This window comes from Alexandromys fortis, unplaced genomic scaffold (assembly GCF_014885135.2).
Source record: "Alexandromys fortis isolate MF-2015 unplaced genomic scaffold, M_Fortis_MF-2015_v1.1 scaffold_38, whole genome shotgun sequence".
Taxonomy (NCBI): Eukaryota; Metazoa; Chordata; class Mammalia; order Rodentia; family Cricetidae; genus Alexandromys; species Alexandromys fortis.
Window position 1 is genome coordinate 5,735,120 of NW_026067916.1, and position 23,751 is coordinate 5,758,870.

The window sequence follows — 23,751 nt, forward strand, 5'->3', positions numbered from 1 at the left end:
CTAACAATCAAATACGTGTCAGGAATTATAAAAAATAGATCATGGGTATACATCTTCTTTCAGACTAATAGGCTGTTGACCTTTCTAAAAGTGAAAATTTGCTTTAAGAAATAGGTTATATAGCATTTCTGTTCTTTGTGGTTTGCTTTTGTTTGTTTTTTAAACAATGTCTCATCATATACCATGACTAGCCTGGCACTCACTCTATAGACCTCTGTCTCCCAAGAGCTGTAGTTAAAGGCGTGAACCACTATGGCTAGAACATTTTCCACTACATGAAGAAGTTTTAGAAATTATTGGCTAAAATTATATGAGAGGAAAATGACATAACTTTATATTTATTTATTTATTTATTTATTTATTTATTTATTTATATTGGAAAAATTTCTGCCTCCTCCCCGCCTCCCATTTCCCTCCCTCTCCCCACTCCTCTTCCCCTCCCCCCCCTCCATTTCCCCTCCCTCTCCAGTCTGGATTCCCTGTCCTGTGGGAAGTCCAAGGTCCTCTCCCCTCCATCCAGGTCCAGGAAGGTGAGCATCCAAACAGGCTAGGCTCCGACAAAGCCAGTTCATGCAGTAGGATCAAAACCTAGTGCCATTGTTCTTGGCTTCTCATTAGCCCTCATTTTCCGCCAAGTTCAGGGAGTCCGGTTTCATCGCATGCTTTTTCAGTCCCAGTCCAGCTGGCTTTGGAGAGCTCCCAATAGATCAGCCCCACCGCCTCAGTGGGTGGGCGCACCCCTAGCAGTCCTGACTTCCTTGTTCAGTTCTCCCTCCTTCTGCTCCTCATTTGGGCCTTGGGAGCTCAGTCCAGTGCTCCAATGTGGGTCTCTGTCTCTATCTCCATCCATCGCCAGATGAAGCTTCTATGGTGATATGCAAGATATTCATCAGTATGGCTATAGGATAGGGTCATTTCAGGTTCCCTCTTCTCAGTTGCCCAAGGAACTAGCTGGGGACATCTCCCTGGACACCTGTGAGCCCCTCTAGAGTCAAGTCTCTTACCAACCCTAAGATGTCTCCCTTAATTAGGATATATATTTCTCTGCTCCCGTATCCACCCTTTTTATATCCCAACCATCCCATTCCCCCAAGCTCCCCTCATCCTCCCCATCCTCCCCTTCTCACTTTCCTCTCCCCATCTCCCCTTACCTGCATACCACCCCACCCCCAAATTCCCAGTTTTTGCCCAGCAATCTTGTCTACTTCCCATATCCAGGAGGATGACTATATGTTTTTCTTTGGGTTCACCTTTTTATTTAGCTTCTCTAGGATCACAAATTATAGGCTCAATGTCCTTTATTTATGGCTAGACAATTCTGAGTAAATGGCATTTCTGAATCTTGTTGTGGCTCACACTTCCAGGTGGGTTCATCACCTAAGTGCACTGTTTTCTTGCCCATTGTTTTGCATACACCACTGATTTGTAGATTACAGAAATGTTCTCTAAATATAGCAGACTTTCTTTGTCTTGAAATTTCATTACTTCACTGTATTTGTCCATTTTGAGTGGGTTTTGGGTGGCATCTTCTGTTTTCCTTGGCTCAGAGATACTATACTCCAGATCACATTATGAAGATCATACCATGAGACACTGGCAATATCTAAATGCTTTGCATTTTTCTGGTTTAACCAGGCCCTTCATCACAATACCATAGAGTATGCCTTTCCTTCAGTCATTAAAATGTTTTCCTGCATCAGTGTGAAACACGATAAAAGAGTTTGGATACAAATGAAACGTGTGTCATCTCCCCCTTGAGTGTGTAATCTCTGTTTCTTCTTGTTCACAGCTAACAGGGGTTATCTGCTATAAGCTATAATGGACTACCATAACTGTTTGAATTTTGCATCCTTACATAATTTCAAAGCTGTTTAAAAAGAAAAGAAACAGATAAACATTAAACGTGTAAAATATTTTCTGAAATATAATTTAGTGTGGCTCACCAAAGGGGAGGATGCTCTTCACCTCGGTCCTTTGCCAAAGCCATGTTTGCTGCACACCGATTAAGATTTTCAGATTTGGTGACATCAAATTTGGGTCAGATTACTATGATTTATTTTTGTGAATTTTATGTTTTATTTCATTTCTATGTGATTAAGTTTTCTGATATGAAAATGAAGAAGGGCAGTATATCTATTTTTAGGGATATTGTGATATTTAAATAAGATGTAATTCTAAAATATGTAGCTTCTTTCCAGATATGTCTGTACTACATGCATGCTATATGTGTGGTGAGCAAATTGACTCTAATATTGGGGTTGGAGTAGAAGCTTGTGTGAATGACAGAGAACTGTTCTGCCATCTCACCCCACATTTCTACGGTGCACTACCACTCGGAGAAACCCAGAAAAGCATGATGAATTTAACAAATATCACCTCACAGTTGTATTGACATCGCAAATGAGCATACATGCCTTTGAAAATAAGTTATTTGCTACTACATCGTTAAAACCAGGAAAATTGCACTTTTTATTTAGAAAGATTTTCAGAGGGGTTTTGGAAAATATTTATGTTTGGACTCCAAGGTGCAGTTGACGTTTATTCTTCAGTATTACTTAGTCTCTTTTCAAATCAGAATGAGATGTTTTTAATGTGCTTGTTCTAATCTACCTTTAAATGTTCTTTCAGATTTATTGGCCTGCTGCTAAAGAACGGGTGGAATTATGTAAATTAGCTGGAAAAGATCCAAATGTAAGTATGAAACTTTACAATGACCTCCTCAAATTGGACACTATCAGTGCAGTAAATTTTTATATTCTCTTTTATTGAATAATAACATTGGCTGCTACTTCAATTACTGGCATTCTCTGTACAGATTATTATAGTGAGCAGGGGAAGGGACTTCTGGATATATTTTTCTTCCTCTTATGCCATGAAGGGCTTCACCCTGCTCAATATCTCCACACTGAGATGATGCCCATGGATGAAGAAAGAAATCAATTTCTCATTGAACTTGTGGGCATAAACTAATTTGGTAACAACAGTTTTCAAAATTATTTGTCAAATAAGCCGTAGTGGTATGGCTGGCACCCGGAGAATAATTTTATATTTTGTGAATCATCTGTGTTTAGAACTCGATAAAGAAGTAAGGAAAGAGAGCTAAGTTAATGTCAGTTTTCCCGTGAGTTAGAGGAAGGATGAACCATGAATGTCAGGAGGTGGAACTAAATTGCATCGTGAGAGCATTTTCCCATCCGTCTGTTCAATAAGTTACACACTAACTTCCTTGTTCGGTTAAGACAAGGGGGGATTAACTTCTCTGGATGTTCTGTCCTTGTGCCCACAATTGTGAGCTGTCAATTGCTTTTAACTGTTACACTCGTCCACTGCTAACCGTGGATTGGAGGTGTACAGAGCCTTTCCCTTCTTCACACAGGACTATAAAATTTGATGCTGCATCATAACCCTCCTTGTTTTTAGAGCATCCTTTTAAACCTGCGTTCTCTTTTAGAGTCACTGATAATGACTGTCAGTTTTATACCCTTTACCTTATTTAAAGAACTACTTCCTATGCCGATAGTTATAATTTCATTTCATCCTCATTCTCTGATGAAAAGACTAGACCCAGCAAAAGCGAATGGCTCATTCAATACTACACACTTGAAACCAGAAACTGAAGCCAGAAGTCTGGGTACATCCTCTGTGCTCCTAACACCATAAAATCTACATGATAGGTCAACAATCTTTTTTTTCCAAATCATGCCTCTTTTTAATATTACCATAACATTGATCTTCATTTCAAACAGTATTGCCTTGATTCTGATCAACAGAAAACAGGCAAGTCTTTGGTTTCCTCGACTTCTTGCCTCTACATGACCTTCTCTTTCCCTCCTTTCTAGTAATTTTTACCCACTTCCAAAGAACATGTTTGGGATTAACAAGTGTTTGGAAAGACTTTTCATTTACAAAGAGGTACTCTATAACTACAAAGTAGTGAATTATTGACTCTAACAAAAGTTAATTAATTGGGATGGTGGGAGAAGGGAGGTGGGGTGGGAACTATTATACTCCCTAAAACAGTCATTCAGGTTAACCCAAGGAAGGGAAGAATGGCAGGAAAGGGCTGGCATTGTTTTGAAGAAGGGTGATAAAAGAAAGACATAAAGGAAATGATTTAGTTTTGTTTATAAACCTTGAATTAAACTGCTTGGTATAGGCAAAAGGAAGCAAAGGTGAGGTTAGCCTGGGCTATCTGTTTGTTTAGCTACAGAGGTGCCAGCTTTGACAGTGAAACATTACATACAGGAAAAAAAAATAGCTTCCTGCTATGAAATTCTGCAATTCTATATTCTTCTACTTTCTAAGAAAGCATAAAACTAAATGTGTTTGTTGTAAAAGTTTAATATGTTATGTGTGAGACAAGGAAGGGTCACTTTAATAATGTGCTTCTTGCCTGGAGTCACTAGCTGGGGCATCAGGTGACATTGCAATGTGTGCATTCTTGAAGCATATTTTTTTTAATTTTCAGGATGAAATCACTATATACATAGTTTCTTCTAACGGATTTCTGTTACTTCCCAGAGTACCATAGCCTTTTCCATATCAATAGTTTCCAAAGTAGCTACGCAATCCTTGCCACATCATCTCATGGATGTCCTATTATTATAACATTGGCCATTCTCAATATTTCCTGTTACAAATGATCCTACGTGTGAGAATTCTCACATATCAGTGTTAAGAGGATCATCACCTTTTACCAATTAAGGACTTAAAGCTTCTTGTGTTCATGTGGTGAAACTGACCTCAAAGAACCTGATAATATATCCTAAGCAGCAGTACTTGGTTAAAAGATGTTTTGCTATTTTTTACTGGTGATTAACAGAGTTATAAAAAAAAAGACATATATGTGTGTTAATGTTATTGACAAGTGCTTATATGCTTAAATGTGTTGCAAAGCTTATTTTTACACTGAGTTTCACTCATAAAAAATATTCACTTGTCTTAGGGATTTATTTCTATGAAGAGACACATGACCATGGCAACTCTTATAAAGAAAAACATCTAATTGGGGTTACATACAGTTTCAGAGGCTTACTGCATTATCATCATGGTAAAAACATGGTAGCATGCAGGAAAACATGGTGCTGGGAAGTAGTTGAGAGTACCACTTCTTGATATTCAGGCAGTAGAAGGAAACTGTGTATCCCTGGGTGTAACTTGAACATATTGAGTTCTCTGAGCCTGCCCCAACAGTGACACACTTCCTTCAATAAAGCCACACCTACTCCAACAAGGCCACACCTTCTAATAGTGCCACTTTCTATGGGCCAAACACTCAAACACATGAGTCTATGGGAGGCTGTGCTTCCCCAAACCACCACAAGCAGTTATCTTGAGGTCTAGATTTTAAATATTGACATAGGTATATCTGTAATTTTTCCCTTTAAAAATGTTTTCCTTTGTCCCTTTGCTATAACAGATAATTTTCTTAATAGATATTAACATTGATAGATTTTGTTTTTAAGCAAAAATATATATTTGAATTTTATTTTATTTAGTCGGAATTTAGTTAAATATTTTTAATTATTTTGAAGCCTAAGAACTTCTTTGCATACAAGGTTTCATCTTAAAAATTTATCTGGGGAATGATCACAAGATTGTAGGAGATTACTAGCAGGTGTGGTTAACCATGTTTTTAATCTCCACACTTGGGAGACTGAGAACACTCCACAATTCATATGGCAAGTTTAAAGTCTGCTTGACATACATAAAGTTCAGTCTCAAAATGAAAATTTAAAAAAGCACAATAACAAATCACTCAAGGAAAACAAAAGTAAAAGAATTTATTTTCACAATATGGTGTAAAATCCAAAGATAAAAACCAAACCTTAAGTAACTTGGGAAATACTCAGTGATACAACATTTCTGTATCGTCTCAAGTTTCTCCTAACTTTGGGTCCAATTCCAGGCACTGCCAAAATAGAGCTAAACACATCAAGGATTTCTCAACCATGAGTGTCTTCCAATAGCTCATACAGATGTCTCGGTTTAATATATTTTAGTTGTTAAAATTACACATTGAGCTACACTACATTTAATTTTGGCATCAAGATTCTAAGTACCTCTGGTTTGTTATTTCTGTTTAGTAACTGAATAGAAAACAAAATTTTAAATTTTTATCACCAGGCTATTCTGTGAATTTTAATTTAATTTTACATTTACCTAACTCTTATATGGATGCATATAAGGTGCAACATGCTAAAAGTTGAAGTATTACTTGAGATAATTAGGAAATTTCCATTGCACTGGTGAATTGGCCCAATAGGAAAAAGTGCTTTTTATCAAGTGAGAGTGAGGACCTAAATTCAGTCCCCAAAACCCATATGATGAGAGAAGAGAACACATGTGCGTTCTCTGACCAACGCACATGGACAGTGGCCAAAAGAATGCAGTTCATATTAGCAATCACACACGCATACATACACTTGAATGGATAAAATAAATAAGTATAAAAATGATATTAATATAATACTAATAAATAATTTAGTGATTATTACTTATTAATTCCTCATCACACACACACACTTTCTAGTCAGGGAAGGTTGTTAGGAGTGAAAGGAAAATTAGATGAGAGGAATAAAGAAAACAGGAGAAATCCAATAAACGATATCATTCAAATGCAACAACTGCCATTGTGAGCAGTGACTGACAAACTAGCCGGTTCAGGGAAAGTTTAGAAAACTGCTTCTCAAAGTTATCTTTCTTCATGCCCCAGAGAATTATGCCACCATCAATAGCCTAGCAAGTCACTGAGTGAATTAAACCAAGTTAATTATTAATCATGCCACTTAAACAAAGCTTTGAAACTTTGTGCATAAAAAGAGCAGTACATAAATTCTGAAATTTAAAAACATGAAGACATGAATTAAAAGGCGATTGTAGAGTACATTCCCTAAAGATTGTTTGCCTTAAATGTCTGCTCTGGGCAAAATGCAAAATCATAGATCTTATCTTTTTATAATCTAATCACAGCCTTCCTTCCCTTTGGCAACCAATACTGTCCTTAGAGAAAGGCCCTCTTCCAACATCCCCCCCCACTCACACACACACACACACACAATCACAACACTTCAGGGATGACATTTTCTGACCTCTAGCAGATAATTCCAAACTCAAACATGCTTTGTTGAACTAATGTCAATTTAGCCAGAGTGTTAATCCCAAAATGACTCCCAGAAAAGGCGATAATGGGGCACAATCTAGATATGTTTGTGGATATGTGGTTGTTGTTCTGTAATTATTAAAATACCACATACACATCTTAAACTGCATGTTAAACTGCTGACCCCTAGTTGCCTTTTTAAACAGTGCTGCCTCACATAGACCCATATCATCCAGGTTTTATAGTCTATACCTGGAAGGGAGCTGTCTTTATTATTATGCAAGTATCTCTTTAAGACCCTTCAAAACTGACATCTAAATCCAATGACCATGTGGTAAAATGAAGCGTTTGATAGGGTGCTTCAATGACTGGCAGTGAGCTTGACTGTCTTATTCTAGCCAGATGGGTTCATCTCAGGCCTCTGTACCCTTGGTGGTGCAGAACCAAAGACCAAATAGCATGATGGACATGCAGAAGCTAAGTAAAAGCTGGGGATGTGTAAACCTCCCTTCCTACCTGGATGCCATGCTTAAATTTTATGTAGTGGTCGCAAATCATTTTACATTTTGGCGTTGGCTTTTTTTTTCCTATTTCATTGCCTCCATTGTTCTACACCATTAGTATTTTTTCTTTCTGAATCCATCCTCCTGAATTTGGCATCCTATTACAGGCATGCCAGGTACAAACCACAACTTCCCTCTATTTGTTTTTGTAAATAAGATTTTTTATTTTATGTGTATGCATGTGTGCTTGCTTTTCTGTATGTTCGCTATGTGTGTGCAGTTGCCTATGGCAGCCAGAAGAGGGTGTCAGACCACTTGGAGCTGGAGTTATAAGCAGTTGTGGATTTCTATGGCCGGGTAGGGACAGAACTACATAGGAGTCTGACCTTTAACAGGTGGGGACTGTTTATCAGCACACAAAACAGAAGGCAGCCTCTCTCACAGGGAAACTGAGGAGTCTTCCAGGAGTAAAAGCTGGTGGTGACCCTAAATAGTGGTGACGAGCTTAATAATGGAGAAATGTTACAGTCTTTGGGGTCCACATGTCTCTCCTGCAGCCTCTTCTTATGGAAATTATTTGCCTAAAACAGGACAGAATTTCCTTCCTGGGATAAAGGCCAGTAGTTGGGCAAGGTCGAGGCTGTCTGTAATCTTGTATGAATCTTGTTTTAAAACTGGGGCACTCTATTAGTTGTGAGCCATGAGATATGGATTCTGGAAACGTCTGTAGTCAGTAGGATCTCCCACTGTCCAGGAGTGACATTGCTTTATTGGTGAGGAGTCCCTGGCCAGTCAGGAATGGAGAAACTAGACTTTTCCTCAGCTTCCTACTTTATAAGCGAACATTTGTTTGCCATGTATACAGGATAAATGTCTAGAGTGGTTGTGAAAGTTCTTTGGCTCTGTGGGGTCCTGAAGCATGCATTCATGGCTCAGCAATTGTTTTCATTTTGGGATAGGATTTTCACTCCGAATCCTAGTCCTGGGCAGTCTAAGCCTGGGGGCTACCCTGAACTTAAGGGGAGCTTTATTCAGTTCCTCGCTGGCCTCGGCTACACTGTGAGATTTTCTATCTCAGATTAAAGAAAAAATAAATTGCTCACAAAAATTTTGTAGAGCTAAAGGTTCACTTATTGTAGGTAAACCTAATATGTTCTTTAATAAACTGAATGAATATTCTAAGAAAAACCAGAGAATAGATATTTACTAGTAAATCAATTATAGAAAATAAAGATAGTAAAAATGGAAAGAAATGTTTAGATATAAACATGTGAAAAACATGAATGTGAGTCTTAAAAATTCTGCTGGAATAAAAATGTTCATGAGGAAAGAACCAGCATGAAGTAACCTGATTTAAAAGACTTTCCAGTTTTAAAAATAAAGGGGACTCTAGGTAAGAACACAGATGTGGTATGTCCACTGTTTTGTTTGCAGGTTTTTGGACAGTTGGTATGGTAGATAGTAAGACATGCAGGGGCTAGGTTTTGTGTTTGCTGCAGAATAAGAGAGATTTTGTGCTTTGTGATAGTTTGTGTCATACCCAGTCTGTTTATACCCATTCTCTGGGGTTCACTGGATACAGCTATAGAGCTCTGTGTCTCAACACTTTAGTTAGCTGCAAAAGTATAAATTTAAGATTTTTTTAATATCACCCCATTAGCCACAATTTCTGTATTGCCTTCCTTTTTTTCAAGTCAAATAGTCATACTGTTTTCATAAATCTTTCTATATTATCCTTATTTTAGATAATTGATACATTCTTAAAACAAAGATAATGAAGCATTGTCCATTAGCCATATACTAATGCTTTTTTTTTTTTTTTTTTACTCAATAGACAGAATGTGCGAATTTCATCCGAGTACTTCAACCCTATAATAAGACTCACGTTTATGTGTGTGGAACTGGAGCATTTCATCCACTATGTGGATATATTGATCTTGGACTCAACAAGGAGGTAATGAAACTGATGTGGGATGGTGGTCTGTGTTCTGTCAATTATATTTTAAATAAACTCTGATTGGCCAGTAGCCAGGCAGGAAGTGTAGGTGGGACAACCAGACAAGAAATAGAAGCAGGTCAATGAGAATAGGAGAATTCTGAAAAGGAGGAATCCCATTCCTCTCCAGTCCTGTCCCAACCACAGAAGAAGGAAGATATGACTACCTCACAGAAAAAGGTACCGAGCCATGTGGCTAACATAGGCAAGAATAATGGGCTATATAAGTTAAAAAAGTTAGTAAGAAGCCTGAGCTAATGGGCCAGTCAGTTCACAACTAATGTAGACCTCTGCATGATTTCTTTGGGACTTAATGATTTTGGGAACCGGGCAGGACAGAAACCCTGACAACATGAAACAATAGAAAATATAATTTACTACAATGTCTATAGCACAAATTGTACCTGTCTAAGTAAATATAACATGAGTTATATAAGACTTCATGTTTCTAAACATTTTATAAATTATACTAAGTGTTTTATATCAACAATATCAAACCTGCTTTAATGAGAGAAGTAAAATTTGCAACATAAACTACTATAAGCAATTGTTTTTATTAACAACACATGTACTTTCAGTTTTCCTTCTAATGGTATTTGAATACACATTTGCAGATATGTTTATAAATTACAATGCTATGAAAATACATTTTACACATATGATCTTATAGTGTAATTATATAATATAAATATTTATAAAAATGTTCTTGAGATATGTACTAGCTGATATATGTGTTAACAGTGTACTCTAAATGAATATCAGTAGTTTTCTTGGTTTTATATAAACATTCACTCACACTGAAGTCATTGAATTTTCTGGGCTCAACTAATGGGATGGAAATAAAAGATGTATTTAGTTAAGATGAATTTATTCCAACTATTGATGAGCATTTCTAATAAATAAGAAGCATGCAGATTTCAGAATCTCAACCAAAATAAATTTTTTCAAGTGTCATAGATTGTCATGTGTACTACATGCATTTTTTTTTACACTTTGGAATTTCAGCAACAGAGATTAGAGCCATTATAATCCCTAATATACAAGTTAGTAAAAATGATTTTTCTTGGTCTATCATAAACAGGACAGCAATGAGCTGAACCAAGACATGGTCTGTCCAAAGCCAGCATGACCAGTTGAGCTTTGGCTGTGTACTCTATACTGTTTCTTTGTAGGCACTATTCTCATGCTTATGCACGTATTTCCTGTGTATAACTGTATGCATTTTCAGTCTTTGTGTTTAAGAGAAATGTCTGGACTTACAAAAAGGTTTCTTTATGTTAACTTAGCGGATGCATGCCCAGGTCAAACCTACAACTGTGGCCAGACAGATTTTCTTCTCTAACCAACTCATCTAACCAGCCTAACTAACCAGACTCCTCTAACCGACTGTCTAACCAGCCTAACTAACCAGATTCCTCTAACCAACTGTCTAACTAGGCTTGACTCAACTGCTTGAAAGTAAAGCAACCATGACAGTTCAATTCCGAACCCCTCGGAGAGTTGGCAATGGAATAAGTCCAGTTTACGAGTTTTCAGACTAAGAGCATGGTGAGAGTCGAGGGATAGAGACTCGGGGCTTTGAGCTGATCTGGAGAACAGGCAACCTGCTTCATATGGATCACTATGTCTATGTATCATTCATTTCAAGACATTGTGTTTCTAGAAGTTTACAGACCCTCTCCATTTCAAATAGACCAGCTTACTTGGAGAGAAAATGAGAAGAGGGAAGAATGTATGCAAAGGGTTAGAGAAAAACCCCGGCTGGGGCCATCCAGTCAGTGTCTGGCACAATGAAAGGAAGAAAGGGAAAGTTAAGATTAACCCTGAGAAGTTGGAAGAGATGGGGAGGTGACACTATTTAGTGCTATAAGAACTGTAACAAGCTTCTGGGGAAAGTGCTGAGTTGGTAATTGCACATACTGCATTTTACCCTGTTGCTCCAAGGGGCTTACTGTAGCTTACCTCAGAAGAGAGGTCAAGGCAGCTGTCAACAGCTTCAAAGAGTAGTTTTAAGACTCAAGTTTCACTGTTTACCAGCTCCATAACTTTGTGCACGTGGTAGAAATATTTAAGATTTTGTTGATTCAGTAGCATGTGATAACAAGAAGGGGAAGTGAATATAGAGTTATTTTAAGTATCAAATAAAAGTTATTGACAACATCATCCCACACATATGATCTCACAGAGGCTGAGGCAGCCAAGACCTGCACAGATCTGCACCAGTTAAGCTCCTAGAGCTGAAAGGAGAAATGGACATTTGACTGCACCCCTAACCCAGAAGCTATCTCCAACTGATAACCACTTGCAAAGGAAAATTTAGTTTCCTCCAAGGGAGTTTCACTGAGAAAACACACTATTCTTAAGGATAGGCTTCATGCCCAGTAGAAGATAGCCAACAGAAATGAACACAGAGGCATCTTTGGAGATTCCTTGTGTCATAATGTTGTTCTGGCTTTTCTTTAAAAAAATGCTATAGATAAAATTATTACATGTATATGCATATATATGCAATTTGTGAAATAACATGGATTACTATAAGTATATCATAATATATAGTACCTAAAATTATATTGATGTTCTATAACATATAGAGTGTTTTGATGACTATCTGTTAACTGTGTTTGCCTAGCATTGTGGTGTACACCTATAATTCTAGTAGTTGGGAGATAAAGGTAGGAGGGTCAGAGGGCTTCAAAACAAGTCAGGACTCCATATACAGTTCAAAGTTAGCCTGGCTAGATGAAATCAGCTTCAATTTTAAAAACAGGAAAGAAACAAGGAGAGAGAGAGAGAGAGAGAGAGAGAGAGAGAGAGAGAGAGAAGAAAAACACAAAGAAAGAATAAGAAAACGAGAGATAGGAAGGAAGGAAGGAAGGAAGGAAGGAAGGAAGGAAGGAAGGAAGGAAGGAAGGAAGGAAGGAAGGAGAAAAGGAAGGAAGGAAGGAGAAAAGGAAAGAAGAAAAGGAATTTGGAAATAAAGGATGCCCCTTTTGGGTGAAACAGCTCATCTTCAAATGGGTGTATGCTGATACTTAATCATTTCCTGTGAGCCTATTATCTGTTTACTTCCTTAACAGTGTTTTTTTTTCTTTAAATATTTAATTGCATTTAAATCTCTATGAGTGGGCAGGGTTTTGTGCCACTTATGTACGGTGGAGCATGTGTAGAGGTCAAAGGTCAACGTTAGGGGAAAGGGCTGGGTCTTTCCATTAGGTGAGTGCTGAGGAAAGCACTCTTGTCAAGCTTTGCAACCTTCCTGCCATCGAGCCGTCTTGACAGAGGAGTCTTCTTCCAGCAGCTAACATTATTTCTGTCTGTGCAGTCCAAAGAGGTGCATTTTCATAATTAATTAAATTAAATGGACTGTGTGAAGTATATCCTACAAAATGGCAGTTTAGAAACTGAGAATCTTGTGCAAACCATGTAGTCTTGGGGGAAAAAAAAGCATCAATTCATCAGTTAATATCATTTTCTCTTCTTGGAGTTGGTTCGGAAAGACTTGCTCCCTTGCCGTGTACTTCTCGAAGAGATTACAGCAAATCAGTCTGTTTATCCAGTGGAAAATAATGTGCTTTTAATGATGAGTAAACATCTGGGATGCCACTATCTGCAGTCTCCCCCCTGTCCCGCAGGCACTCCCTAGCCACAGCTGGGAAGCGTAAGTGCATTCTTGCTGGGACATTTATCCGTGTCGCTCTCATTTTTCCTTAGGCGACCTCAGGAAAAAGGCTGTCGGGTCTGATCATATCTCATGATCACATTTTGACTATGCATCCAGGAAATTTTTAAATCCATGAGACTGTACTAGTTACTAGCCATAGCCAAGTAACTAGCCCTTTTGCCCAGATGTTTCCATATGCAAAGCTGGGTTTTTTAGTGTAGTTACATTGCTGATTTGGGGTAGGTATTCAGTAGATGATGTGAGCAAGTGCCCATATCTTCATTAATACCCCTTCCACTATTACGTGTCATTATATGCATTAAAACATGCCTGCTCTAATTTATTAAATAGCAGTTGCTAGCCAGTGTCATTTAAATTGCTGCAGCTACTTTTGGGTAGAGACAATAGTTCCTATTAGCCTTGTTCAAAAGAAGAGGAAGAACTCTCAAAAAAAAATTGACAACATAATTCAGGAATTAAGCTGGTGTCATCTGTCCCTTTCACTTCATTGCTTGTTTTCACTGAAATAGCATTGTGTGCTTCTTTCTTGATGTAAGAGTGACCTGCTGTAACAATGATATGCTGCCCACAATGCTGGCAGTTTGGGTTTCTCTGACTACACAGGCTGAGTCATCTCCCTAGCTGCTGGAAAGTGGTGCTGTCATTGTTAGGGGACACTAGGGAGCATGGGGTTGTGTTTGTTATGCATGCGTATTTTCCTTGGAACGTTCTACATAAGATGATTTTTCTCCTGAATATCAAAAGTCTGCCCATGTCATTCTGTCTGTGGCCACTATTATAAAAACAAAAGCTTCCGCCAAAATAACTATGTGTCTTCCATGAGTACTGTTTTCGCAATAGCGAAAATACTACAACAGGATTTTCTTCCCCACATGTGTTAACATCTCTGAAAACTCACTGTCGATTTGAGAACAGTTGTATGTCATTATGCATTTTTAAATGTCAGCAGTCTTCGATAATCTGGTATCATAAGAATGTTTAGTTAAAATAACAGTAATTAGCATCCTGAAATGCAAATATTACAAAGCAAATTCTTGGGAGGGGGTTGTTTGTTTTTTGTTTGTTTTGAGACAAGGTAGTTTGATTTTGTTTCTGAGACAGAGTATTATAAAATTCTCTGTGTATCAAGAGGTGGCCCAGACCTCCTGATTTTCCTGCCTCCACTTCCCGGGTACCAGTCTCAGAGGTGTGCACCACCATGCCAGGGAGCAAATTTATTTCTTAAACATTACTTTGGAGATTGGGAAATGACTAACTGGGTAAACATTATCACTATACAAGTATGAAGAATGGTGTTCAGATCTCCAGGACCCACATGTAGCCAGACATAGAAGTTCTGTAATCTCAGTGCTTCTTCATGTGAGATTTGAAATGGAGACAAGAGTATCCTCCAAAGCTCATGGTCCATGTTCTGTCTCAGACAAGGTGAGAGGTGACGACTGGCCTCTGAGATTATCCTCTGACCTCCACACATGTTGCTCTATGGAACATACAGTCACACACATCCACACACACAAACACGCACACACACACACACACAGAGAGAGAGAGAGAGAAAGAGAGAGAGAGAGAGAGAGAGAGAGAGAGAGAGAGAGAGAGAGAGAGAGAGAGAGGTTTAAATAGTGAGATAAGTTCTGATTTTATTAGCCTAAGTAAATTATTAAACCTGTGCTGAGGAGGATATGGCTCAGCCAGTAAAGTTTTTGTTGTAAAAGCATGAAGATCTAAGCTCAGGTTCCTACAAGGTGCATACAGCACAAATGCTGCCCACGTCTGTAATCCGGCACTGACCAAATGGAGAGTGTGATAGCTGAGCTTGCTGGCCAGCCGCTCCAGCCAAATCGCTGAGCTCCACATTCAACGGGAAACCCTGCCTCAAAAACTGAGGTGGAATGCAACTAAGGAAGATACCTAAAATAATGTCTGGCCTCTACATTCATGACCACACAAGAGTGCAAGCACCGTCATGAATATGTACACACACACACTAAAACAGACACACACATACACAATGCACCCAGGAGGGAAACTGATGAATCTTTGAAAACACTGGTATTCTGCGTCGTATTTTTACTGACAGTTGTGCAGGTAAAATGTATTTTGAGTAAAGTGCTCCTTCAAACTGAACACTTACTGAATCTCTTTGGAAACAGGAGACAAAACTTGGCATAGAGTCTTGCAGGATGCAACGGCGCTGAAAGAGTTAAGCCCCAGCGCGATGCGTGTGCTGTGTGCTCAGTACATTTCTATCGAGTTAATGAATGGGAACCAATTCTTATCTTCTCTGTTCTTGCTGACCGAGATACATTTGAAAACGTCATTGTGTTTCTTACCACAGGAACTCATATTTAAACTAGACATGCACAGCTTGGAGTCTGGCAGACTGAAATGTCCCTTTGATCCTCAGCAGCCTTTTGCTTCAGTAATGACAGGTAAGATCAGTGCAAACAAGGCTTATGTCTAAGTGACTTTCTGAAAAGGCCTGTGTAGACTAAACCACATTTTCTGACTGAATTGAAGATAATTTCGGATTAGCCCTTCCCCGCATGTTGGTGCCAGTCTCTCTATAGGAGCATCGTCACCCGTGAAGTGAGTGAGGAGACAGAATTCCTTCATGTCTGCACAGGGGCTTTTTACACAAATGTCTGACTGAACTCCCTCTAATGCAAATATCACACTTCATTGTTCCAAAAAACTTTTACTTACCTGGGATTTTCTAATACTCAGCTTTGATCTGTGTTTACTCAGGAAGGGTGTCACATAAAGCAATTCTTAAGTAGGTAATGAATAATCAATGCATCAAGCTACAGAAAACAGCTATATAATGTCTAAGCATTTTTCTCTCATATTTCATATAATGGAAATTTGCAGATCTTTTTCTTTTTCCTTCCTTCCTTCCTTCCTTCCTTCCTTCCTTCCTTCCTTCCTTCCTTTCTTTTGTTCTTCTTTCTTTTATTCTTTTTCTCTCTCACACATGTAGCCCTGTCTGGCTTTGTATATATCTTAAGTTCTTATAGAAAAGATGCTGTATGATTTGAATCATGCTCCGAAGAACATCAGCAGGATCCGTGAATCTTAAACACTATATAAGCCTTTCTCTGGCTGGTTCGTGGCTTTAGTCTCTTCTCATATACCTCCTCTATCAAATGTCTGAGTAGATGATAAGAGTGAAGCACCGTGACATTTTACTTTCCACATGGTTACAACCAGGAATTTTGCTTTGAAGTGAGTAAGTGTTTTGAAATTATGCAATCCGTGTTCATTTCTTCTCAATAGATGTCATGATGATTTTCATCTGTTAAGCCGTACTGATGCAGCCTTAAAAACAAAAACAAAAACACATTGTGGATATGGTTTACTCCTGTTAGAAATCTGTGATCTGTGTATACTTGAGAAACAATCATGACTGTTTTTATACCTGAATATTTAGTTCAAAATTATGGCTAAAACACACTCTGTCTGACAGATATTGCTATGCTTGAAGTATAATTATAACTATAATTATATATATATATATTTCAAACAACATACTATATTGTTTCCTTTTCTCTTAAGTTTCTCTTCAGATCCTTATTGGCATTATAATTTTCCTCCGTATTTTAAATTTTTTATTTCACAATAAAAATTGACATTTATCTGACATGTTGGAAATGTGTCCAGTGGTGGAGATGACGTGCTCCCTGCGCCAACCTTATGTCCTTGGGTTTCACTTGAGCTTTTTGTTTTGTTTTGCTTTTTTTTCTTTAGCCTTTGGCCACTGACATTTAGGTTGAATCGTTCCAAGAGGACCTTAAGCAAAGGATTTTGAAAGTGTTTCTGTCATTGCACATACAGAGAGGCTTTTGAAGACTGCTTTGAAAAACAAGTCACATTTCCATGACGATATTGTTTTTATCCATTGTAGGGTTACATAAGAAACTCAAATGATCTATACAGATGAGCCATTTTTACTATATTTTGGGTGTAACCTGAAGAAGTTTCCCGTAAAAGTCTCCTCAAATAGCAGGGTTTTAGCTCTCAGAAGTACAACATATCAGCTGCAGGGACAGCCTTCTTCCTGCCTCCTCCCCAGTGCTCCGACAAGCAGTACAAACAGAGGACATTGACCCTTAAACCCACTCACACTTGCCCCTCCTTATCTCTCTCCCTTGGTTCCTGTTCTTTCTTCTTCTACTCCTCTGTTTCTGTGCTTCCTCTCTCCTCCTCCTCCTCCTCCTCACCTTCTGCAGTCTCTCCCTGATTCCATCTCCTATGCTAAACTTTCCCCTCTCCCCTCTTTTCCTCTTGTTTCTATTATTCCTTTTTCTCCCCTTAATGAAACATTCACTTCGTTTCATATAGAACCAAAAGTTTAGGATGCAGCAAGCGGACAATCTTCCCTTTGTTTATCAGAGCTTTAGAGACATGGTCATCTCAAGGAATGCAACATGTTATAATTACAAGGAGTGACGTCAGTGTTGAAAACTCCCTTTCAGCAGGGGCTGGACAAGGAAAAGCTGTGGTTGCTAAGGTTGTGTCACTTAAGTATATACTAATTGGGCCATCCGCTCTTATTTGGCATTTAATTTTTAATACTGTGACAGTTGCTACAAAAATTAACTCCTGAATATGATATTTAGCTGCTTATTGTAGATAAATGCTGGAGTATATCCAAAGAGAAGTCGATGCATGTACCCCTGTCAAATCAGAAGTTCTTGGTCTTTTGGGATATTCAGTCTCTGCTTATCAGTTAGTTGAGTTACCTCTCCACCTAAGCATGTTCTTCAACATCTGAAAAACGTACGAAGCATGTGTTCTAGTGTTAATCGGTCCACTTGTGCGTTGTGTGGCCCGCTGTATCCTGTGTGGACCTCCGCTTCTATGTCTTAGCTGTCCTGTTTGCTTTCTTCCTTGCAGACGAGTACCTCTACTCTGGAACAGCGTCTGATTTCCTTGGCAAGGACACTGCATTCACGAGGTCCCTTGGGCTGACCCAAGACCACCATTACATCAGAACTGACATTTCAGAACACTACTGGCTAAATGGTTAGTGATGTTTCTCTTCTGTTTGTTCTGACTTTGCTTTTGGAAAAATTAGGAGCTCGTTATTATGCATTCAGATGTGTTTAGGGAGAGTTGAATTCATATGGCATTTAAAAATACATTTGAAATGATTTCACCTCAAATTAGACAAATCTGAAAGTGTGTCTGTTGTGTGTATGTGTGTGTGCATCTGTGTGTGTGTGAGTAGGTGGTATTTACCACATACTATATCTTTGGCAGTCCTTGTGTTACAATAAATGTGTTATTTTTTAAAGGTTCACAATAACATTTGAGAGATTATCATTTTAAGACTTTATTTTTTTAAAAATGAGTAAACTGTAGATGTGAAAAGTTGAGTGATTTGATCATGGTCTCACAATCCATCAGCAACAGAACTGCGCTTGATGCTGGCAACCTGTGCTCTTGTGTTTTAATTATCACACTTATTAGCTCAATGGAAAGCAATAGCTAGCATGCTGGATTTTTCTCTGTGTTTTGTCACCTAAAATTATATATGTTTTAATAACTGTATACACTCTGTATAGATCAGAGTAATTAGCATTCTCCCTTTCTTATCATGTGTCAGCCTAGACAAGGTTAATAGTTCAAAACTTGTTTCTGCTGCTAAGACTTATGTTTTGATTTAGAAACAGCACTCCAAAATGTTAAAATATTGATAATGATATTGATTTGTCTAATTGTAATTTCATTCAAGTTTTATATACTATTTGTGGCTTTAAAAGCAGGAAAAAATCCCTGAAGAATTTATGTGGTTACTTTAAGAACTATTACAACTATTTCACCCACTGGCTTACTATTCCTATTCTTCATATGTAGGGGGAAATAGCCCACAATTTTATTTAAACAGTCAGATCACATTTACCATTCCAAAAATATTGAGTCTAGCTAAGGAAGCCAAGCCGGACATTCTCAGCAGCTATCTTCCTATCTCTGAGTGATTTTTGAACAGTGACAATATAAACAAAAGGAGAGACACTTTTAAAAACATTCCTTCTGTCAAAACCTGTAAATCAGTTTGTTTACACGGTCAAGTGATTTGCAAAGTGGCCAAAAGAAAAATTTCCTAAAAGCTAATGGGTTTTGGAATTACTCGATTTGAGAGTAACTTCGTAGATTGCCCCCTTTGACACCTGCTTAGGTAAATATTTTCAGGGTTTGAAATAAAATTACATCTACTTAGGAATGGCAAATGTCCTCAAATAGAAAGTTTGCTAGGAGATAGTCTAGTCATTCTTCATCATGACGTGTCCATAAAGAAGTCTATGTATGCCATTTTCATTTGCCTAGACGCTATTATTGTTATTGCTATTTGACTAGAAATACACAATGGGACACCTTTCAAATGGCCTGACACTTCCCCAATAAACAACTTCCAAGTCTTTTTCATACAGAGTGTTTCTCCACACAATGGTCCTACATAGACAGACAGTCGAAGGTGGCTGACCCCAGGGACAAGGAATGTGTGCTAATCATGGGGTATCAGGGTAGTGAACAAGGAAGCTGAAACATTTTGTGAATTCGAGGCAAGTTATTGATGTCTACTATTTAATCAGGAAAGTGTTTTTGTGTGTGTGTTCTTAACATTAATTAGTAATATACTAAAGACCAAAAAACAGTGGTGTGGGTATGAAGGATCAGTCCACTAAGAGAAAAAAACACAGATGAAAGGGGATAGAAACAGAGGTTGCAATAGTTAGCAGAACATGAATGTTTGCTGCCAAGAAGATGTAAGAGGGACAACATTTGTTTGTGAATAGGAGAATCCAAAGTGCACAGATTGTTTAAGACAGAGGCCAAAGAAGTAAGACAACGAAGATAGTAGAAAGACGTATGGTAGAAGTTTCAGTGGAATACGTTTAGCTAAATTATTAAGAATTAGGATAGCTAACACTCATGAAAAGTTAATCAAGACAATATTTACTGGTTAATAATCAAAGTGACCAAAAGACACGGTTTTCCAGGACATTTCCAGATGCTTCTGTCACCCTTCCATTCTTCCATGCATTGCCTTACACATCCACCCACCACATAAAAACAAACAAATGACCCTGTTTTCTTTAAACATAAGCACCTGCTCTTAAATCTTGATTATCACTTATGTGAGGACTTTGTCCAAAGTTTCTCTGAATTTAAACCTTTGTTTACTTATAAGACATCAGGCAAGTTATTCCCAGGGACTCTCGTGCAAGCCTCACATACATGCAAAGTTTAGAGCTGAATTTAATAGAATACCCACCACGCTTATCATCACTCCTGAAAGTGGGAAAAGTAGGAGGCAGGACAGAAAGCCTAATTCTTTACTTCTCCCCATGACTCTTCAACATTTAAACTATTTACTACCTCACTACTTTGTTCCTTCTTTCTCTCCTATCCTGCCTAATGAGCTCCATTGTATTATGTGCTGTTTCCTGGAACTATATTTTTATCCCACCAAGATATCAATCCAGATTAACCATCATACTTGCTCTGGGTTTTGGTTCTTCAATGACCCTTTCACTTTAATTTATCTAAAAATCTGCAAGTAATATTTTAATACATTGCTTTTCCATTTGAACTGCCCCTCAGTGCCAGCTTCCTGATGTTATCTGTCTTGGTTTTCTTAACTTCCTCCACCTATTTGCCTTGTGCTTATCTGTGATCCTTTTCTCCCCTTCAGTTCCTTTATCTAATCTGTCAGTAAGCAACTCTACTTCCTTTAAACCTGCTATTAACCTTGATCTTTCCGTGGCCACAGTCCTCCAATAAGCTTCATTGTCTCATAGAGATTTTATTGCCCTATTTGATTGTTTACTATTTTGCCTCACTTTCATCTCTCCCTTTTCATTTTTTTCAGATACCATACATGTTAGACATTATCTTGTGCACTTTTACAGTGTAATTCTGTTTAATGACATAGTCTTGAGAAAATTATTATTTGCTTCTTACTTTCAGGGAGATGTTAGTTAGAAGTCATATTCTTGGATACATAGCTAGAAAGTTCAAGTAAGATTGAAACTAGAATATATCTGTCCAGCTCTGAATGATAAACGGTCTCCAGTGTGAATGACAAAGGCTTGGATGCACAAGCAGGAGCCCATGTTTTTATAGTGTCTTCATATTCTAGTTACATGTGGGGCTAAAGCAAATTGAGGATGTGGGTCTGGCAGCTAAGGTTAGAACTGACAGGGAGCATGTGTTTAGATCAGCAGTGGGGGAGACCACCAGAGTGTGGGCTGAACTGAACAGCAGGTCAAACCTTTGCTGAGGGAAGAAAAGCGGAGTGAAATCAGTCCACTGCTTCCAGAGATCCAGTCAGGACCCCTTGGTTCATGGAACTCAGGTCAGAGCAAAGGAAGAAGTTGCAGAAACTATGGAACATTCCTAATAATGAGGAGAGAACTGACGGGTGAAGGCAAAATATTGGCTTTCAAGAAACATTTCTATCCTCTGTCATGAAAAATGGCAATTTTGTACACACACTGAGAACATGGCCCAAAGACAAAGGTTAGTGGGGTTTTCTGGCTGAGGTAGGAATGTAAAGACCAGAACACAGATGAACTGTGCTAGTTGATGGAATAGATGTTAACTTAGAAATCATTTTCTTAGCCTAATACTTCACAAATTGAGATGCTATGGGCAGAGGGTTGTATCCAGGTCTATTAGTTTGTTCTAAATTAGGACACTGACTTTTTGTAGTAGCTACGGGAATGAAAACCATTTCTGATTTAACTCTGGATCTGGCACAGAAAAGCTAGAGCCATGGACTGCCCTATATAAGATTCAGACACCAGTATGATAAACACTGGCCACCAGTGGAGATTTCAATTTAAAGTGGTATTAATAAAAATCAAACAGAATAGGACATGCACTTCAGTAGCAGTAGATCCTCCATACACAGTAGTCTTGGCTCAATCCCTAGGACTAATAAATTTGCTTCCTTATTTTTTTCAAAAATATCATCAGTTCAATGTCCATATCAGCTGGAAAACAAAATCATTTTGAGGAATCCAAACATAAAAAAAATTTCCATCAGGGCACAGATGTCTTTGAGATGTCTGGTTTAAATTATCATTGCTTATTAGTATTTGTACAATACAATATCCTACAATTACATACTGCAATGTATTTGTGAATTTTCTTCATTATTTGCATTGTATGTGTATGTAAAACTTGGTGTTGAGGTTTACAAGTATATTGTTGGGTTGAAGGAAGATATGAATAATCTATTATCAAGTAGTCAGCTCCGTGCTAACTGCAGCTTCCACTTCTGTTCGTGTCATTATATTAGTGTATTATTTACTTCTTGTGAGAGACATTTAAGATCTTATATCAAGGTTTGCTTTCTGTCTTGCTTCCATTTTCAGTTCAAATTCCCACATTTTTACAGGCACGTGATAAGTTAAATTCTTTTAAACCTGGTACACCATTTAGAGTAAGTAAAATATAAAGAGGAATTGGAATCTTCACTGTGTATTTAGTTGTGAAGATACATGCTGAACAATTGTTGCTAGCATAATTATCATGGATTTTCTTCAGTAGATTTTAGCTGCTAGACAGCTTTGGGAGTTTGACGTCCTTAAATGCATACCATGTTGTGTCCTGTGCCCCACTTGGCAGCAGCCAGAATGAGAACAGCTAATCTCTCTCTTTGTCTGTTAAGACTCATGTAGGACCGCTACTCTCTGAGGATCAAGCCCTTTTTTGTGACTCAAGAGGCATGACTCCTCAGAGCTGAGTTCTTCATTGCCATCTGAAGCTCCCTCTTACATGAGCTATCAGAATACAGAAATAACAAAACCGAAAGCCTTTGGGGCTGTTCTAGATAAAGTCCAAACTGACACATTCCCCATCAACACAACCTTTAAATACATCATAATCTTTAAATACCAAGACAGGGACTCAAGGATAAGACAGGGTGGTTGCTCAAACAAGGTTGAGCTTTAGTTAGAGTCTCAGGGTGGGATGAAAGAATGTCACCATTTGGAAGATGGGAACAACTAATGAACCTTGGATGCATGTGTTTTTGTTTGCTTTCTGGAGTAGCTGGGAACTTTTGTTTTAAATTTTCATTTTTACCATAATAGAGGGGGTTTTGATTTAAAGTTTCTGTTGAGACTTTCTGTTGTCTGTAAATTCTCCCACATGGGAGGAGAAGTTAAAACAACTGGAAGAAGACACAAGAAGAAACAAAAGGCAATTTGAAAAAAAATATCACTGTCAACTTAAGTACTACGTACGGGGGTAGGTGTGATCACCCTGTTCAAAAGAGGCCTGTGGGAGAAAGAAAAATGCTGTGTTCTGCAGACTGAGGCTTTCTCATCTTCAATTGGCAGCATCTTGGGGTGTCATGCTAGAAGTTCAGTTGTGAAAATGCATAGTTTCAAACTGTCCCTGTGAGGCCATATGTTTTAAATGCCAGAGGGTGGGGCTGTGCTATAATAAAGCC

At 38.2% G+C, this 23,751-nt stretch overlaps 1 protein-coding gene across 2 annotated transcripts in view; it reads left to right on the forward strand.

The window, feature by feature from the left end:
* Positions 1–23,751, forward strand: part of Sema3d (semaphorin 3D) — a 181,204-nt gene that overhangs the window by 102,330 nt on the left and 55,123 nt on the right. For both annotated transcript variants that reach the window (XM_050139787.1, XM_050139788.1), the window contains exons 4-7: positions 2,629–2,691; positions 9,440–9,559; positions 15,622–15,715; positions 18,180–18,308. In XM_050139787.1, coding sequence (XP_049995744.1) covers positions 2,629–2,691; positions 9,440–9,559; positions 15,622–15,715; positions 18,180–18,308 — 406 coding nt within the window. The remainder of the gene's footprint in view (positions 1–2,628; positions 2,692–9,439; positions 9,560–15,621; positions 15,716–18,179; positions 18,309–23,751) is intronic.